Source organism: Artibeus jamaicensis, unplaced genomic scaffold (genome assembly GCF_021234435.1).
Source record: "Artibeus jamaicensis isolate MK-2021 breed Jamaican fruit bat unplaced genomic scaffold, CSHL_Jam_final scaffold_3307, whole genome shotgun sequence".
Lineage (NCBI taxonomy): Eukaryota > Metazoa > Chordata > Mammalia > Chiroptera > Phyllostomidae > Artibeus > Artibeus jamaicensis.
The window spans coordinates 3,891,962-3,910,603 of record NW_026522040.1 but is presented as its reverse complement, the minus strand read 5'-3'; the positions used below and the strand labels follow the sequence as shown (position 1 = coordinate 3,910,603).

Here is an 18,642-nt window from a genome sequence, read left to right as displayed (position 1 = left end):
TTATTTATTTATTGTTAGAGGGGGAAGGAGTGGGGGGAGGGGAGAAACATTAATCAGTTCCCTCTTTCCTGATTGGAGACCAACCTGCAACCCCAGGGAATCAAACCCACGACCTTTCACTTTGCTGGAAGAGGCCCAACCCGCTGAGCCATGTGGGTCGGAGCCAAAGCCTGTATTCCTAATTATTTTGCTAAAGTGTTTCCTCTCTGTAACAAAATAAAAACTCTACACAACAAAAGATATTCAGTCAGCATCACAAAGCCGCGGCGGTTTCTCCTGTCTCTCTCTGGACAGGCCTTCCCACCAGGTGTCAGTGTGAATACTAATTCCAATTTACCAAAATCCAGGGTTGAAGTACCAATCCTCTGGTAAGCGCGTGAGTTATAATTAGAGTTTTAATGAAATCGGAAACAGGAAAAACACTTGACGCTGACTGACTTTTTCTAAATAACATTTTCATGGGTCAGAAGTTCATAGCCAAGGTTATCTAAGCTCGTTCTCACCACAGGCTCAAGCCATCCCAAAGGCAGGCAGACCCCGCCATTTGTGAAGGTCTCACCAAATCCTACCCGCTACCTAAGGGGCAGGTTCTGAGCATCGCTTGCTCGACTGAGGCTCTGCAAAGCGCCCTGAGCTCTTTTGGAGAAAGGTGCGGCGCAAGCACAGACTAATAATGTAAGTCAACTGGGTTCCCGTAAGCACGACCATGCAACCCAGGGGAAGAAACACAGGAGGCCCCAGGCTGCAACGCCAGTCTTCGTCAGAAAATAGATTTATTATCGGTAGTGAGTGAAGTCAAGGTGTCAGTGTTCATGATAGAGAAGGGGTTGTATGAGCCAAGGCTGCCTTTACGATGGTAAAAAAAAAAAAAAGCCTTATTTCACTTGTAATCATAAACATTATTCCAGTAAAAGAGGTACATTTTCTCTCCTTTTTATCTCCTTACGTGATCACCATAGTTAAATGAAATGGCTCTTACAAAGTCAAGAGAGAAACGAAACAGAGAGAAACACCACGAGCCACGGTCTGGACCACTCCGCCCCGTACCGCTGGCCCTCCCCGCTCCCCGCCCCAGCTCTCTCGTCCCCATCCCAACCCCCAGCTTTGCTGGAGGGGAGGTGGGCAAAGGGTGGAGCGTGGTTAGAAGAGAAAGTTGAACAGAAAGCACAAGAGGCGGAGAGGGCTGCCTTTCCCTTGTCGTCACCACACTTGGGGTTTATTAACACTGCAGCGGGTACTTCAGGGCTGACCCTGATCTTGGCCTTGGGGCTGCAAGTCGCTGCTGACAGGACTGGGATGTGCTTCTGCCGAGTCTGCTCTCTGGTGTTCTCCTTGGCGGTCTTCTCTTTAAATAGGCTACTGTCTCACTAGGAAAAAAAATGTTCCACCTCTGGAATTAACGTTGAAGGACTTCTGCTTGTTCAGAAAGTTGGTTTTATCCTCCCTTCTCAATCACGCTCTGCAAGAGAAATAGGAAACACCCGTTTTACCACCAGAAGGAGGGTAAAAGCAACAGCAACCGGTCAGCACTGTATGAGTTGGCACTGCTTTTCAAAGACCGACTTCAAAACCACACAAAGCAAAGCACACGCTTCCTGGTGTTAAACCACCACTGCCTCCAAGGACTGCCGCTGCTTAATTGTGTCCAACCTGTGAGTAACCCTGAACCCACTGTGCAAGGCTGGACCCGCGGGGGGCCCGACCTGCACGGTGGGCTGGGTGGGGCAGTGTGCGCCCCGCCTCACTACCCTGGGGAGTGGGGGGGACAGAGGTTAAACCCCAAGGGCTCCGAGAAGAAATCTCCCAGCTGCAGGCAGGGTTCTCTCCCAGCTGAAAACCTCTGCCCACCCCAGGCAGAGCGTACCTGTTCTTGGGCATGTAATGCTGGACAGAGTGGCACAGGTGTGTACCCCCAAACTGCAGAAACGGCCCCCGCACGCCATTTAGCTATTTACTTTCCTGGGTGTGGAGTCGCTGACGTGCGCCGCTGCCCGAGGCTTAGGGTGCATAGCACACGGTGTGACTCAGGTGTCCTCAACACACTGTGAAATGGCCACTGCAGCAGGGCTGGCTGACGCCCATCACCTCACGGACACAATAAAACCAGAGGAAACATTCCTGCTCGTCACAAGAATTCGCAGGGTCTACTCCCGACAACTGTCCCACGTGTGACAGTGTTAACATCGTCGAGTCGTCCATCACAGCCCCGGACTTACGGATTTGCACAGGAAGTTCGGGCCTGTGACCCCTTCCTCCAGTCCCCAGCTCTGCCAGCCACGGACCTATCTCCTGACCCGGAGTCTCGTCCTTTTGGTTCAGGATTCCACGCGCTCAGTATGGGAAGCCCTGTGGTGTCCGTCTTTCTCTGCCTTACTTCACTTAGCGGAACGCCTTTAAGGTCTACCCACAATGTCACAAATGGTAGGTTTTCCTCGCTTTTATGGCTAAATATTACTCTACTGTGTGTGTATGTGTGCGTGTATCTATCACAACTTCTTTATCCACTGGTCCATCAGCGGACACTGGGTTGTCCCCACGCCTGGGCTGCTGTAAATGACGCCGCCGTGGACGCGGGGGAGCAGAGCGCCTCTCGGGCTGGGGGTTTGTTTCCTCCGGGGATGTGCCTAGAAGTGAAGTTACTGGATGATCTGGTGGGTCTACTTTTAATTGTTTGAGGAAACTGTCTACTGTTTTATTACAAGGGTTTTAGCAGTTTACGACCCCAGCACCAGGGCACGAGGGTTCCCTCCTTCCCATCTGTCATCTCGTCCGATGGCCGCTCTCTCGGCTCGGGGCGCTCCCTCCCTGTGGATTTAATCTGCATATCCACAGTGGCTAGTGACATGGGCATCTTCTCATGCACCTGCTGGCCACTCATACATCTTTTTTTTGGGGAAAAATGTCTATTCAGGTCCTTTGTCCATTTATTAATAAAAATTTTTAATATTGAGTCATATGAGTTCTTGCCATATTTTGGATACTAACACCTTACTAGATACATGGTTTGCAAACAGCTTTTCCCATTCCATATGCTGTCTGTCTGCTTTCTGAGTTTCTTTTGCTGTGCAGAAGCTTTTCACATTGATGTCGTCCACTTAATTTGTTTTTTATTTTGTTGCCTGTGTTTTAGGTGTGATTTACAAAAAATCATTACCAAGGCCTGTGTCCAGGAACTTTCTCCCTGGGAGTTTCATGCTTTTGAGTCTTACGTTTAAATCTTTAATCCATTTGCAGTTAATTTTTTGTGGGTGGTGTAAGTAAGCTAGGAGTCAAGTTTCGTTCTTTTACGTGTGAATATCCAATTTCCCCAGCACCGCCTATTGAGGAGGTTGTTCTGCACTGAGTGTTCCTGGCTCCCTCGTCAAGCACTGTGAACGGTACTGGGCTCACTTCTGGGCTCTGATCCCCCCGGTCCACCTGTCTGCGCTCATGCCAGTGCTGAGGCAGCAGCTGCCTGCAGCCAGCATTCTGATTCCCAAGAATCGCCTTGTGACACCGAATAATAATCAGCACTGTGGTTTCCTCCCTGCGTGGGCAATCTGGGAGGACTGCGGGAAGTCACATGTGGAGAAGCTTAAGTAAAAATGCTAGAAAGCCTGTGGCCAGGTGTCCAACCTTTTGGCGTTTCTGGGCCACACATTACATACATTGCGACACATAATCACAACAAAATCTCAGAACGTGTTAAGTCAATTCACAGCTTTGTGTTGCGCCGCATTCACAGCCATCCTGGGCCGTGAGCTGCCTGTGGGCTGGACGCCCCCGCTAGCCGCTCAACAGAGGACAGCGACTCCCCAGCCGCTGATGGCCCCTCCCGTGTCTTGGGAAGTGTACGCTCCTTATAAATTTCCAAATGCTTTACAACAGCTGCGTGGTCAGTTCAATTCTTTGCTCTTGACCTCCCAGAGCCTGGGTCCTGGCCTCATCTGTAGCAGTACCATACCATTCTGATCACTACAGCTTTGTGGTGTAGCTTGACATCAGGCAGCGTGATGTCTCTCCCGCTTTGGTCTTCTTTCTCAGGATTGCTTTGGCTATTAGGGGTCTTTGGCAGTTCTTGAGAATTTCAGGACTTTAAAATTTTTTTCTGTAATAAAAAATCTACTGGAATCTTGATGGGGATTGCAATGAATCTACAAATGGCTTTTGGAAGTATTGACATTGTAACATATTTAATACTTCCAATCCATACACATAAAACATCTTTCCATTTATTTGTCTTCTTTGATTTCTCTAAAAAATGTCTTGTAGTTTTTAGAGTAGAGATCTTTCATCTCCTTGGTGGAAAAAAACTTACTCCTAAGTATTTTATCTTTTGATGATGTTATAAATGTGATCTATTTCTTTTTCAGAAAAAACATTACCGATCTTTGTATGTTAATTTTATATCCTGAGCCTTTACTGAATTCAGTGATTAGTTCTAATGTGTTTTTATGAGTCTTTAGGATTTTCTCTCTATAAAACCTCAGTCAGGCAGAGTTCTTAATTCATCAGATGAAAGCCCTGTCACCAGGAGGAGCAGGGGCACACCACGTCTCCCTTCTTAGGAATTGCAAGTTGAAAGACACCCCCTCCTCTTTGGTTTTGAAATAAGGAAGAAGAGGTCGGGTTAAGTCCAAGGTGGCTTCTAATCTGTTGATGGCTTGTCCCCGCCACCCCTCACCCTCCCAGCTCTTAATTAAGCTCTTCCTAGGTACCAACTGCACTGAGTTAGGTGCTATGGGGAAACCAACACACATGCCCATGGAAAAAATCAATGCATGATACAGGGTAATAACCTGTAACTTTTAAACATGTTTGGTAAATATGTGCTAAAATTATCTTACTAAGTACAATAATTCATACATACAGTATAAAATTCAAGAAGAACAAAAGAATATACAGTCAAATGTGGTTTTTTCCTTCCTCCTGTTCCCCAGTTTCTTGTATCCTCTTCCAGAAAAGGAAGTGGTTCTGCCTAGTTCAGAGGAGGGTAACTCTGCAGCTGGAGCGATCAGAAAAGGCTCCTCAGTGATCCTTCCCTACGGACAGGACATAAACAAAAGGGCTAGGGGCTAAGGTTGGGGACAGGTGAGGCTGGGAGGCAGTGGCAAAGATTCAGAGGGGGGAACAAACCCAGTACATACAGAGGGCGGAGGAAAGAGACGGCCCAGCTACAGGAAACGGCGGGCTCTCAGAATGTACCAAGGGAAGGCGGGCTCTCAGAATGTACCAAGGGAAGGCGGGCTCTCAGAATGTACCAAAGAGCTGCAAGAAGGGCCCAGAGTGCATGCCGGGCCGAGAATACTTCCTGTTGGCTTCTGAAGAAACCCAGAACTCCAACATGTCTTCACACAGGAGGACGTTGTTCAGGACGGCTCTCCTGACACCCTTAGCACAACGGATCCAACAGACGAGAGCCTGGAGGCAGAAAGACCAGGGAGGAAGCAGGCTAGAAACCAAGCCAGGGTGGGGCTGAGAAATACACCGAGCCACAGAAACACAGGGAAAAAGAGATGGCGAGGCTAAGGTGGGGGTGGGGTCCTCAGTGACAGAGAAGATGGTGGCGTAAGAGACACAGGGGGAAGTCAGTGAGAGGAGACCTACTGGGAATGAGGAAGATGACTTAAATTTGGGGTTTGTGAGTTGATGGATGACAGTGAAACATCCCAGATGGAAATGTCTAGAAGGAAGTTGCAGGCTTGGGAAAAGAGGTCAAAGGTCTTTATAAATAAAGATCTTAGGTTAAAGATGAAAAAAAAAAAGGTTGAAATAAAGGGACAGAACACAAAGAGTGGAAGGACAAATAAGCTTGTCGGGACACAGAAGTACAGGACAGATTAAAGTATCAGTGATCATAGGTCTCTAGGAAGTCCACGGCCACAGGGTACAAAAGAAGAATAAATATAAAAGCAGGCAAGGCAGTCTGGAGAGAACACACGCAGAAGTGGCCAGGAGGTAGTAAATCAGAAAAGCTAGAAGCACCCAGGGAAAACCGGAAGGAGACCAAATTAAGTAGAAGACTGCTCATCAGAGCGCTGTGTTGTAGGACTGAGGAGTGAACGCGCGGCTTCTCTCCAACCCCTCATTCATGTAGCTCTGAGTTTGTCGGGAAAACTAAAACTCGAGCACCTGCCACGAAGACCCAGACCCTCACCTCTTCCTCTCGAGGCTCCATCTCTGTGCCAGTCTCTCCAACCGCACGGACTGGAAACGCCAAATTCCAGCTCTACCAGCAACCTCGCCACAACATTACTTATTAATACAGAACAGAAGTCAGCCTGAAGCCATGTGCACGGAGTCCATCTGAAGGCGTTTAGTTACTAATGAGAACGGTTACTTCAGGAGCGATGCCGTTTTGCGTTTTGGGGGTTACGTGCTCACTACTGCCTTCGACCTGCCAATGGGAACTGGAAGCTGTTAGCGGCCCAGTCGAGATTATGCGGCTGTGCCTCGCTCCACAGCTTAGGGCTTGCGGTCAGAGTGAGAGCCGTGAGATGACCAAAAAGAGAAGAGGGCCGACTCGCCCTGCGTTAAATCTCAGTGGGCTGCGCACATTCCTGAGCGGGAGTTGGGAGCTTCGAGTCCATTCCTGGAGGGACCACCAGACAGCCCGCTCCCCGAGCTGGCCCGAACTTCCAGGACTGCTGCCCGCCAGCCACCAGAAGTGGTAGATATTTCCTCTTCACGGATGGTGCGTCACCCCACTTCTCTTTCCCCATCCCCCTCGTCTGTAGTCAGGGTAAATTCTTTTAGAACAAATGACACCTTTCTCCCCCCAAACCCAGTGCTTGTGAAGGAGCCCACGGACTCCAGGACGGCGGGCTTGGCCTTTCCCACTGAGCCAGGCTGCGGGTGGTGTAGACTTCACGGCCAGGACCAGGGCCTTTTCTGGCTGGCACCTGGCTCAATAAACCCTTCCTTTTAGAACAGCTTTTGGCCAGGAAAGTTTTCTTATTTAACACAATGTACCTCCTTCTGACAGTTACAAAATAATCTACAGTGGCCCCGACATAATTAAAGCAACAGTGAGCACTATTCTGGAGTCTACAGGATCATTTTACAACTATTCTTCTGTCTGAAACCTCAACCAAATGCAGAAGGGTCCTTTTTCAGCCAGCTTAGGTAGTCATAAGAATGTCAGGCTCTCTTTAAGAGAGACAAGCCGGGCCCGGCTGGTTTGAAGATCAATGGGCAGTCTACCATAAAGACACTAAGAGAAGGCTTTTGAAAAAACATAACACAGAGAGAAGTCAATGTATTCACAAAATACCCTGACACGTGCTTTAGTCCACATCCTCAAAGACAGAGCACGCAGTTCGGCTGAGTCACGGGGCCTGACGACACAAAGCCTGTGTCTTCCGGGCCCACACAGGTTACGTTGCCACTCTGCAGTCAGCTGCCACCAAAGGGTGGCAGAGGCGGTACAGAACACCTCCCTTCTGTCACAGACACTAACACACACAATGTCAAGTCGAATCTTTACAGAGGCGAATTGGTAAAAACATTCTGTGTTGTTACCATATCGCAGCTACGCAGTAAAACCTGCTAACATCTGGCCCAAGGGCCTTTGCGGGGAGGGGTCCCGAGCCCTGGCAGGGCCTGCCGTTTAGCGTCCAGTCCACCTTATAGATCCTCCTGTGTTCTCTGTGTCAGCGGTTCTGTAAGCAGTGGCTGTTGGGCTGAAATTCAACACGGCATACATTTAACACTGCATAAATTAACACGGGAAATTCCCTGAAGAATTAGGGACAGTATGCGCAAGTCATAAAAAATTGCTTCTTTAATTTAAAGAACTGCTAAGACTTAATCTTACTGTAGAGAAAGCAGTTCCTTGCACTTGCTCATCATCACGGTCCGGGGCTGCAGGGACCCCTTTCAGAAACAGCCCGGAGTCACCCGCAGGAGGCAGCGGCCGGCCATTACGGCCGCTCCTTCCCCGAGGCCCTTGCAGATCCCAGCCACCGAGGGAGGGAACCTGGCAGCTCACACCGTCAGACAAGAGCAGGGCCCCTGGAGAGCAGAGATTGTGTGTCATTTCCATTTATTAAAACGATCTGAACGGTTTTCCTCAAATATTTTGGTTCCACAGTAATCCTGTCAACTGGTTTTGGAATTACAGCTTTCTTGGAGGGTCTGGCTATCAAAGCAGTGTGTCAGCTATTGGCTGTTGCAATAAATTTAGGAGGAATGCATCAGGAGGAATGATGGCTGCCCCAGACTGCTAAATGATCACCACAAAAAGAATAAAAATAGTTTTCTTTTTCCATAAAAGACACCACTTAGTGTCTGGCTGAGCTCCCCCAGCGTCTTGCCAAAATGTCAAAAGACCTCCTAAGGCTGGGTACAGGGGCGGGAAGGTTGTCGGGGGATCTAAGTGGGGGACAGGTCCCATGTGCCCTGCGTTTTCACGGAGGGGTAGGAAGCGTGGGGTGTGGACGAGAATGGAGTGGTGGGGAGGACCAGCGAGTGGTAAAGACAGAGTGGGAAGACAGTGAGAGAGAAGCAAAAGGAATCGATAAATTCCATTTATGAGAAGCACAGAGCTCGCTTGGCCTGCGCCCGGCCACCCGAAGCCCTGATGAGCTGGCTTGTTTTGTTTCAGCACCGGCCCCCACCCCAGCCAGTGCTGTTCTTTATTCTTCCTGCTCTGGAGGAAACACGAGTTAACTTTTTTACGTGTGGATCTCGTTCCATTTCTTCTATGACAAATGCTCTGTGCGATATTCAAATTAAATTACAAGTAATGAACTGTTTACACAACCTGCTGCAATAACAAACACAACACCAGCACACTGCAGTTCTCTCAAAGGATAAGCGCTAGAAAATAAATGCCTATTAAGAAAGGTCAAAGTCTATTACCATGGTAATATTTCTTCTATTAAAACCTGATTTAAAAAATAAATAAAAAGGAAAGGTCATACACAACTATTACTCTCGGAAAGTGGTTTAGAAAAGGATTCCTATGATGGAAGGGGCTGAGGAAACAATCTATAAAAGTTTGGAATTTAGCTTGCTTTGATGTGACTCCAAACTGGAAGGGCCACACCTCTCAAGGCCATGGCCTCTATTACGGGAAACCCACGTGCCACCCCGAGCACGAGCAGCCCCGCTGGACAACTGGTCGATGCCACCAGGTGACAATGGTGAAGCAGCCTTTGCAGACAGTAGAAGCATGCTCCTGCAGGTCTTCCCAGGAAGTCAGCCCCCCGACCGATCTCTGTGCTCGATGATGGTGGGTGTATGTGTACGTCAGAAACAGCTATGTGAGGACAGGGGTCCCTGATGTGGCTCAGAGGAGGAGAGCCCGGTGACAAAAGCAGCAGAGCCCAGTGAGGGTCTGGTCACCACTGTCAGCTGGCTAGGGGACCTGTGACCTTGTCCGGGAGCCTCTTTCCTGCCCCCTGCCCAGGAATCCTGGGTGTGGCTCCTCATCCACGGGCACTATGGTTAATGGGGGCGAGGGGAGAAGAGAACTTCCTTTTCAGGGGCTCGAAGACACCTGATCTGTTCCGGAGGCTGAACTAGGAACTCGTCCCTGGGATTGGTCTGATTACACCTGTGCTGGATGGCTTAGCCCAGGCAGGCAGTGACAGGTAGGGGCAGCTCCTCTTCTCCCCCAAGAGAGGACAGAGCCTGGGCAGGACCTCTGACAGGCTGGCCTCTAGTGCAGTCCAGGCCAGAGGGCTCTGTGTATGGTCACCTGGGGAACCTGTTCACGGTTCCAGGCCCAGGGCTGTCCTCAGGCCTTCTGAGTCAGAACTGCCAGGCACAGGGCCAGGCCTGTGCATTTTAAAGGAACTCCCCAGGTGATTCTGCCACTCACCCGCGCTCGAGACCCTACACAACAGGGAGGGAGTGCGCCTGTCTGCACAGGTGCTCACTTTTCTCTGGCACAGCGGTGAGCTGTCCCGGCCTGGACCGGCCCCACCATGGAGCGCTGGGACTCCGGTGCAGAGTCTTCCAAGAAAAAAGATGGTGATCAGGTTACCTGATCTAAGGCCTGTCAGTTAACAGTCTACAGTCAATGAAATCATTTGCATGTAATTTATAGTTTGTCTGAAAATGATAAAATTCAGCTTGCTCTGGCACTTGGTTTTTCTTTCAAGAATTCTGATTTCTAAAGGGATAGCTACTACTGTTTCCAGGCCCTCTTCACACTCAATAATGGGGGAGTGTTTGAGCCCTGGTCTAACACAAACCCAAGTTACGGCAGGAGGGAAAACCCACGGTCTTCAAGGAAGCAGACACGTCCTGCCACAGCGAACTCCCCCCTTGCACGGAGCTCCAGGTCTCCTGTTCTGGGGGCGGACTGACCTTGGCCTGGAGGGTCTCGGCCCACCTTCCTCACTGCTGCGGGCAACCTTTCCACCTCCTCACGGAGCTCAGCAGGAACCAAACAGGCCCGAGTGGGGCTCACCCCATTTATACGAGGCCCTCACGTGGGTGCTCCTTCAGTGAGCTGCTTGCTGGGCTCCTGAACCGCTAACCACTTGGGTTTCGATCTCTGCTGCGGTTGGGCGACTGCTGGCTGGCCTGTGTCATCTGACCCCCGGGCCCCACCCGGACTAGGTTTTCTTTAGTCTTGGCCTTTCTGCAGCTCTCTGCTTGACTTGAACGTCCCTTACTGCCCAGTGTTACTCGGCCTGCATGTTCTAATGCGCTTCATCAGCTGGCAGCCTACATTCTGCCAGTTGCGCTGAGACAGCCTTTTCTACCTCACTGACTTCGGGGAAACCTGGAAACTATTTCCACCCGTTACCTTGGCTTCCCCAGGGCTGACAGGCACACGCATTTCAAGAAAGAATAGGAAGCTGTGGGAAGCCAGACAACACGCAGAATGATCAGAAATGCGGTTGTTCTTCCAGAGTGCAAGTTTAAGGCTGACGGCAGCACCGAAGAGGCAGAGGCACAAATGCTGGAGGTCCCCAGAGAAGGGGTGCAGCTCGTACCCAAGGGTCACAGCTCTTACCCTGAACGTGCTCAGGAACGTGTGTGCCTGTGCACACACCTCTTGTCCTCCTATGGGGACGCAGGATCAGCCCTGGAGTAACAGCTGGCAGGTCCTCGTGCATCACCTTGCTCAAACCTCCATCTCCCAAGGAGGGAACTGAAGCCCAGGTCACCGTGACTGGATGTTAGCTACAGCATGTCCTGTGAACTCTGCCCTGGAGTGGACTCAGACTGCTCCCGGAGTCTGGCCAGTTTCTGACCCTTCCTGTCAATGGCGGCAGGGCTGAGGAAAGAGCTGGGATGCTTGGGGTCACTACCCAGCAAGCGGCTGGATGCCACAAGGACCTCGAGGGATGGTGGGGCATCCCAGAGTGCAGAGCAGTGCGGATCTGGGGGCCCTTCCTGCACCCTCACCCTCTCCCCAGCAGAACGTGGGCACATTTTGTTCCACTACGGGGCAGTTACTATTTGCTCCCCACCTCCTCCTCCCTTCCCCAGACTCCTGTGAGGCAGGTGAATCAAGGCTCCATGGGAACCGGGTTTAAAGGTGAGAACACGCAATTCAATCTTGGAGAGTTTTTACAAAGCTATGAGGCTAAGCAGATATGAGAAATAAGACGACATAGAAGCCTATCAATTGCTATCCTCCTACATTTTAAACTGTGGCATCTCATCTAGCTAGCCAGTTGCTTTTAAGTCTTAGAGATAACAAGTACAGCAATTTAATATGTCTTTACACCTGTGAAGAACACATAACTTTAGCATACTGGAAGTAACAATCTACCTGTCTCATGTCAACCCACGAGGAATTGTTTAAGAATAGCCGAAGAAAGATTGATGTGAATAAGTGCATGAATAAGAAAGGAAAAGTACGGCCGAGGAATACCCGGAAATCTTCCTATCATTAAAATCTATTAGTCCACAGAACAGTGCCCCAAGGGAACCAGTGAAAGCCCAATTTATGAGTCATTTAAAAGTGGAGTAGATTTGGCTGTTGGAATTATTCCCAGGGGAAAACTCACGTACTGTGCCGGAAACGGACAATGCAACCTAATGGGTTGTTGTCGTGTTTAGTATTTTCTATGTCAGCACGTCCGACTTGTTCTTTGGATTTAACAAGGAAACCCAAGAAGGGGCTAGACAAGCCAGGGACTACTGCAATAGAGGATCAGGGTCTCTTATATCCCGCCAAAGTCTATTCTAACAGCGGGGAGGCTGGGGACACACATTTACATGAACTGCACAAGGAGAAAAAGGAAAATGTGGTATTTGAGGAAAAGTAACCACACTTCCCCATTGGCTCCCATTAGCCTATGGTGCCACCTAACTTGACCTTCACGCTTCTTCCCTTCAAGTCATGATGGCCACACACATTTTCCCTCACGGCCTGATTTCTACATTCATGGATAATGGATGTGCCTCCACACACCCTGCTCAAAAACCCAACATTCTTTTTAAATTTTCTGTTCTTTACAGCAAGGGAGATCTTGGGTTAGTTGTTAAATTTCCCATCATGACTTCCCTGGGTGTCAGTTCACTCGACTGTAAAGTGATGAGAATAAAACTATCTCTATTTACATCTCAGGGTGTCATAAAAAGCAAGTAAGGGAATAGATGTGAAATCACCTTGAAATCTAAAGTACTATAGAAAGAAATGCAAGATATTAATGTCTCTTGGTTCTTGCCCATTTCACCGCTGCCCATTTTAAAATAAAAATGTTTTGTGGACATATATCTTTTTAATATTACCAGTGCTTTACAGCCCAATACTTGAATGTGAGAGTTGAAGAAACAATAGGTACCTGAAACACATCTGCTGGAAGAAGTATTAAATTACACTGCAGACTGGGTGGGGGAAAAGAAGGGTTTCTTCTGCAATCACTAGTAATACTTTGATACTTTAATCAATTTAGTCGGTTTCAGCATGAAAAATACAGCTGAGGAAAAAAAAAAAAGACTCACTGACTACTTTATACACTGGAGATAACATTGCCCAACTCACAAGTGAGGAAAGTCAAGGCCCAAGGTCAGAGAGCTAGTAGAAGGCACAGCTTGGACACAAACTCTGCCCAATTTGCACTCTCAGTTGCACCATGAGGCACACTTGATTTTGTCACAAGTTAACTTTTACTCCATAAATGCCACTGACCTCATGGTACTATGTGTAGGTGATTCAACAGAATTTGGGCAGGAAGCAGTCAGTACTCCAGACGCCCTTGCAGCTGCCCCCTGGCGCTGTTACCAACCGCACTGGGAGTCGGGCACCCGGGTGAGGTACCCGCACTGAAAGACACACTTGGTCACAGCCGTCGTTCACACTGGCTGCCCACCTGCACCTCAAATTGGCACTCATACCGTTAGAAAAATCCATGTGTCAACTTACAGGTCCCAAGGGCTTCCGTTCATTAATACTGAATGCCGGGGCTTGTTTAGAGCGTATCAGAAGCTGCTTTTGCAAATAAAAAGTAATAACAACGATATCAGCACTGCTTCCAGCAAAGGCCTTTAAAGAACCCCTGGCGTACCACTAACAGTTACATAAGTGCCACTACGAGCAAGAAACAGAAAAAAGCCTCAAGCCACCAGGCCTCTAAAGACAACATGCATTTTTAATACATTTTGATTACAGTAGTCTTCCCTTATCTGCAGGGGGCTTGTTGCAGTATCTCCGGTGGATGCCTGAAGCCACAGGCAGTACCGAAGCCCTATACACTGTTTTTCCCTATACATACCTCCATACCTGTGAAAATTTAACTTATAAATTAAACACTGTAAGGTTAACAAGAACCGTAATAAAGCAGGATAAGTATAGCACTATAGTGTCATAAAAGGTTTTATGGATGTGGTCTCGGTCGGTCAAACGCCACTCTTGTGGTGTCTGTCAAAACACTTCACTGAGCTCCGTGTGCAGCATGAACGCACTGGACAAAGGGACGATTCACGTCCCAGGAAGGGTGGCGTGAGACGGCCCAAGGCCTCACTGCACCACTCAGAACGGCCTGCAATTTAAAACCTAAGACAGCGTACTTCTGGAATTTTCCATCTAGTAGTTTGCAGGCCATGGCTGACCCCAGTGACTGATGCTGTGGGGGTGACTGACCGGCTCTGCAGACGATGCCCGCCCTTCCGTCGGAGAGCGTGGCAGAACTCCCACCTGTGGTATTGTCGTAACTCAGCGACTGGACTGCAAAAGCCATGCTGAGTAACACAAACGCTGATTTAGTTGGGCTACGAGGTCAACTCTGGGGAGCTGGGCAGCAGAAAAAAATCAAGGTTTCCAACAATTTCCGTTGCTTGGAGCAACCTACCTCCAACTGTTAAATCAGTTAAGCGCTAGGCATTATGTGACCTGGCAGAACTGGTAACTTGCTTCAGAGTTGGTTATTAGCTTTCTTAAGTACATAAATGAGAGAAAACACATGTCCTGTGTACACTGTATTACTCTGATAACGAAGGTCCAGAGAAGAACATGGCTATGGCATAAAAAAACGAACGAGGCGATTTCCCAAATGCTGTTTCTGGCCTCCCTTTCCCAGCTCAAGTGACTGGGCTCTACCAACTGGTAGAAAATCGAAAGGCAGGTTTTTGTTTTATTTTTATTTTTAAACCAGGCTCTCTGTGTGACTGTTTGCGGCTTATGGACTTGAAGCTGTTGGGCCCTTAACTTGTACCTTTGAGTATCGGTCCAGAAATAGGGAGCAACGACCTTGAGGACACAGTTACAGAGTAGAGGACAAAAGCTTGGAACAACGTGGAAAAGTATTATTTTGCTAAGAATCTCTTTTCCTTTTCCTTCTGCGAGTAATGAGTTGAACACAAGGAGAACACAGGCTCTCCTCACAACCCTCCGCACAGAAGTTGCTTATAACCTAGCCAGCCTGTTACAGTAGTTCTTGATGAGGACGAGGAGTTTGGTTTATACAGCTTGTGCCACACACACTGGCCCACTGGGTCCCCACCACCGTCCCATGATGCTGGGCTGGCTGTCCCTGGTGCCCGGGCTGGCTCGGCCCGCACACGGCCCGCACACCCACCTGCTTGGCCTGGTTGACGCAGCGCATGTACTGGTCGGCCAGAGCAGAGCAGCTGAGGGTCTGCTGGGCGTTCTGGCGGTAGCACTGGAGGATCTTGGCCTGCAGGTCCGCACAAACTGGGTGGGCCTCATACCGCCTGGAAACAAAAACAAAAACAGGGTCACTGGGACAAGTGGTCTTCGCTCAGAACAAAGATCAAGGCCAAAGAATATATAAAACATTAAATAAGATCAATGTTTCAAATGTAGGGGGAAAAATTCGAAAGAAACAATTTTCAGCAACCATGATAGAAAGACAGACAAGGTAAACAGTATCTTTGAGTTAGTTTCACTAGCTGAGGGCACCCCTCTGGACACCAAAGCATTCCCAGCCCAGGCCGAAACCTGACATGGGATGGCGCCAAGACTCCTCGGCCCAGCCTGCCCAACCAGAAGCCTGGGACCCCCCCTTCCCTCTCCATCCCCACGTCCAGTGGGTCATGGTGTTCGAGGTCCCACATTCTGGTCCCCTTTCTCCATGTTCCCTGTCCTTACATTTACATCCTGGGTTCCGGTGCCTCCGACTGCCCCTCCTGTCTCTCACCTTTCCCCTCCTGCTCCTGCCTTCCAGAAGAGGCTTCTTCCACAGGGTTCCACTACATAAATCTGGGACAGTAACTCTCCCTACTGCTTTCTAAATCGAATACGAGGTCCACAGGCAGGTCTTCTCTCCATCGGGTTCCTGCCTCCTGTGTAGCCACAGTCCCCCCACTGCTACAGTCCGACCAGACCATTTCCAGGGTTTGGCTGCTACGTGTCCCTGCACATCTCTGCTCACGCAGCACTGATTTCAAGAATGGAACCCAAACTCCCACCTGTGATCAACTCCCGCACATCTGGAAGACACCTACTCACCTCTCAACAGCTGAACTAAGCACTGAGGTGTGACCCTCTCTGTGCCCCTTCCACGTGGAGTCTATCGTTCTCCTCTCGGTGGCCCCGCCGCCCTTGTTTACGTCAACTCCTTCCACGTGCACGTAACACCGATGACACTGCACCTCATCTACACTACAGCGCACTTACCAGCTACGCTCACTAGAATGCAGATCCCGAGGCCCATGTCCTTTTTCTTTGTGACCTCAGCTACTGACAAGAACACCTCTTACAGAAGTCACGAAATCAGTTGTTGAGAATACACATGGGTAAAGAAAAAATTTTTTTTAATTCCCTGGGCTCAAATTTTATGAATTATATTTACAAACCTCAAATTTTGGTTAGATTGCTTCCAGTGAATATGAAGTAGTGAACTTAAGTGCTTCCAAAAAAGCTTGTAACAGAGACTTAAAAAGATAGTAACAAAATAAACCAAGTAAATTATACAAACAAAAATGAAATATCCTTAAGATGGTAGAGGAACTTTGATTATAAGGACTAAACACACAGGGAAAATACAAAATATTATCACTTTTAATCTAAGAATTCATATATTTTTCAAATTAGTTTGCCCAACACAAAAGGCTTCCAGCCCCTCATATCAGTTCTTTTTTTTGAAATTTAAATTTTGTTATTGCCATAGTAATCTTGAAATAGCATTACTTTAAATTTAATGGATTTTTAATAAAACCCTAGAGAACACAGGAGACTATTTCTCATCAATAAGGAAACCCCTGGGTGACGATTTGTCTCCTCGTTACTTTTATCCGACACACGAAGCTAATATATATTTTGCTAGAATAGAAAACCGAAACGCAAACCACGTTACTGGTCCCTAAGGGAGTTTATTTCTTCCTACCCTCTCAAGAAAGTAGACATACAGGGAAAAAATAATCCCACAAATTTTACATAACATTGCTTTCACTTTTTTGATTCATTACTTTACTGTTCTGCCAAATACCTAAGACCAGACTTGAAATGCGATCCCAGGAGTTTTGATTCTCTTTAAGATTTCTACGTTCAGATGTCGGTGAATTTTCCTGGACAACGATTTCCTTAACCCTTTACCATGACCCTCGGCATCTGAAAGGAGTCGGCTGTACGTCCAAGGGTCGAGAGCAGGACGCGCACCTGGGTCAATGCTAAGGTATGACGGACCCCTTGGCCGGCCGAACTCAGCGCACGCGTGACCATGCCCACGTTAGTTCACGGGAGAGCAGGGTTATATGCTAGCCTTCGGCTGAGGACCTGCGTCTGTCCAATGTACCTCAGTTCTAAAAAAAGGATGAGGAGAGGAGACGAGAACAACCCTGACCAGGTATGTGGCCCTTCCCCATTCACACAGAAAAAAAATACAAGAGGAAGAAAAGACTATTCACAGTGTAATTCATATAATACTATGAACTCCATGGAAAGAAGTAATTTAAGTTGTATGTAAGCATTTACCTTGAATGGAGCTATTAATCATGCAAGTTAAGAGCCCACGAGTTATTTATGATTTGAAATGTGTCAAAGTGTGCTTTTATCACCACAAATCAATACTACTCACTCCTAGGGCCCTTGATTCCCACCCAGCAGTTTGGTGTGTGTGCGCAAGCCAGGGTGCACAAATGTGTCTGAAATTCCCTCTGTCACACTTCAACCTGTGCAGAGGATTGTCAGGTGGCAGAGAGGCATAACAGCGGTGGGGACAGCACCACGACCATCCCTGGAGCAGGCAGACCCGGGCGCACGTTCTTTGGATCGCCCTGTCAGGGCAGGGCCCTGCCTCCGTATCGACCTGCACCGCTCATTACGCTGCCCTAATGCACTGTTTTCACTTTGGGAAAACGCTAAATGAGATTACGGGCTAACATTAGAAAGCCGTAAAGCACCAGCCGTGGCACCTTCCATTCAGGAAAAAGGTTCCAAAGACATTTCCAATACGCGTTATGGTAACCCCTCTGAACGGGCACTGTGTCGGCTACTGGTTTTTATCAACCGCTTCCACTCCTGCTGATGGAAAAAGCCGCGATGAGGCAACGGTAACAAAGGCGAGATACCTAAGAAGGTAAATTAAATCTTAGCTGCAAGAGACATTTAAACAATTTAATTACTTTGTATGGAAATAAGATTTAAAACAGAATAGTGAAGGACAAATGTTAAGGGAAAGATAAAATATAAATATGGAGAATTTGGAACAATAATTTTAAAAAGTGAGAGAACAGTTATCCAAAAACACACGTAGCAAAAAGGAATTGGCGAAGTAAAATTGACACTTGGAAGAATATACTGATCAAAAATAATTACGAAAAACTCCAGTTTAATGGTGACTTAAAGTTATTGGGGGCTTTAGATGGATCCTATCACATGTGATTATAATACTATTTTGTTATAGTATCAATGTAATAAACACATTAATACTAATATTCACTGAAAAGGCAGGCAGTAAAATATACTCAAGTATTTTCTCAGGACACTGGCAGGTCCACTGTAAAAACCCCAGAGAAAGAACAAAGATACACAAGCAGACTATTTCTGGTTTTTGTCTGTACCACGGCGATAAACATAAACTATGACTACTGCTTCTGATGATTCTCGTGGAATAGTTTCCTATAAGCTGAACTAATTGGTCAACGAGAAATGAAAACATCTCTCTAAAAACTCGGCTGAGAGCAGCAGTCTTTACAGCCCCCTCCTGAGCCTCTGAAACAGTCAGACTCGAGGACGTGTTTCAGGCTGTTTGTTGGTTTCGCTGCTGCCTCTCCTACTATTTTGTCTCAGAA

The 18,642-nt window shown here is 48.0% G+C and overlaps 1 protein-coding gene across 1 annotated transcript in view; it reads right to left on the bottom strand.

Moving 5' to 3' along the window:
- Positions 1-756: 756 nt before the first annotated feature.
- The window catches only part of CHCHD3 (coiled-coil-helix-coiled-coil-helix domain containing 3), a 262,793-nt gene continuing 244,907 nt past the window's right edge, over positions 757-18,642 (bottom strand). The window contains exons 7-8 of the mRNA XM_037165866.2: positions 14,967-15,102; positions 757-1,459 (exon numbers count right to left, since the gene is read on the bottom strand). Coding sequence (XP_037021761.1) covers positions 1,436-1,459; positions 14,967-15,102 — 160 coding nt within the window. The 3' untranslated portion in view covers positions 757-1,435. The remainder of the gene's footprint in view (positions 1,460-14,966; positions 15,103-18,642) is intronic.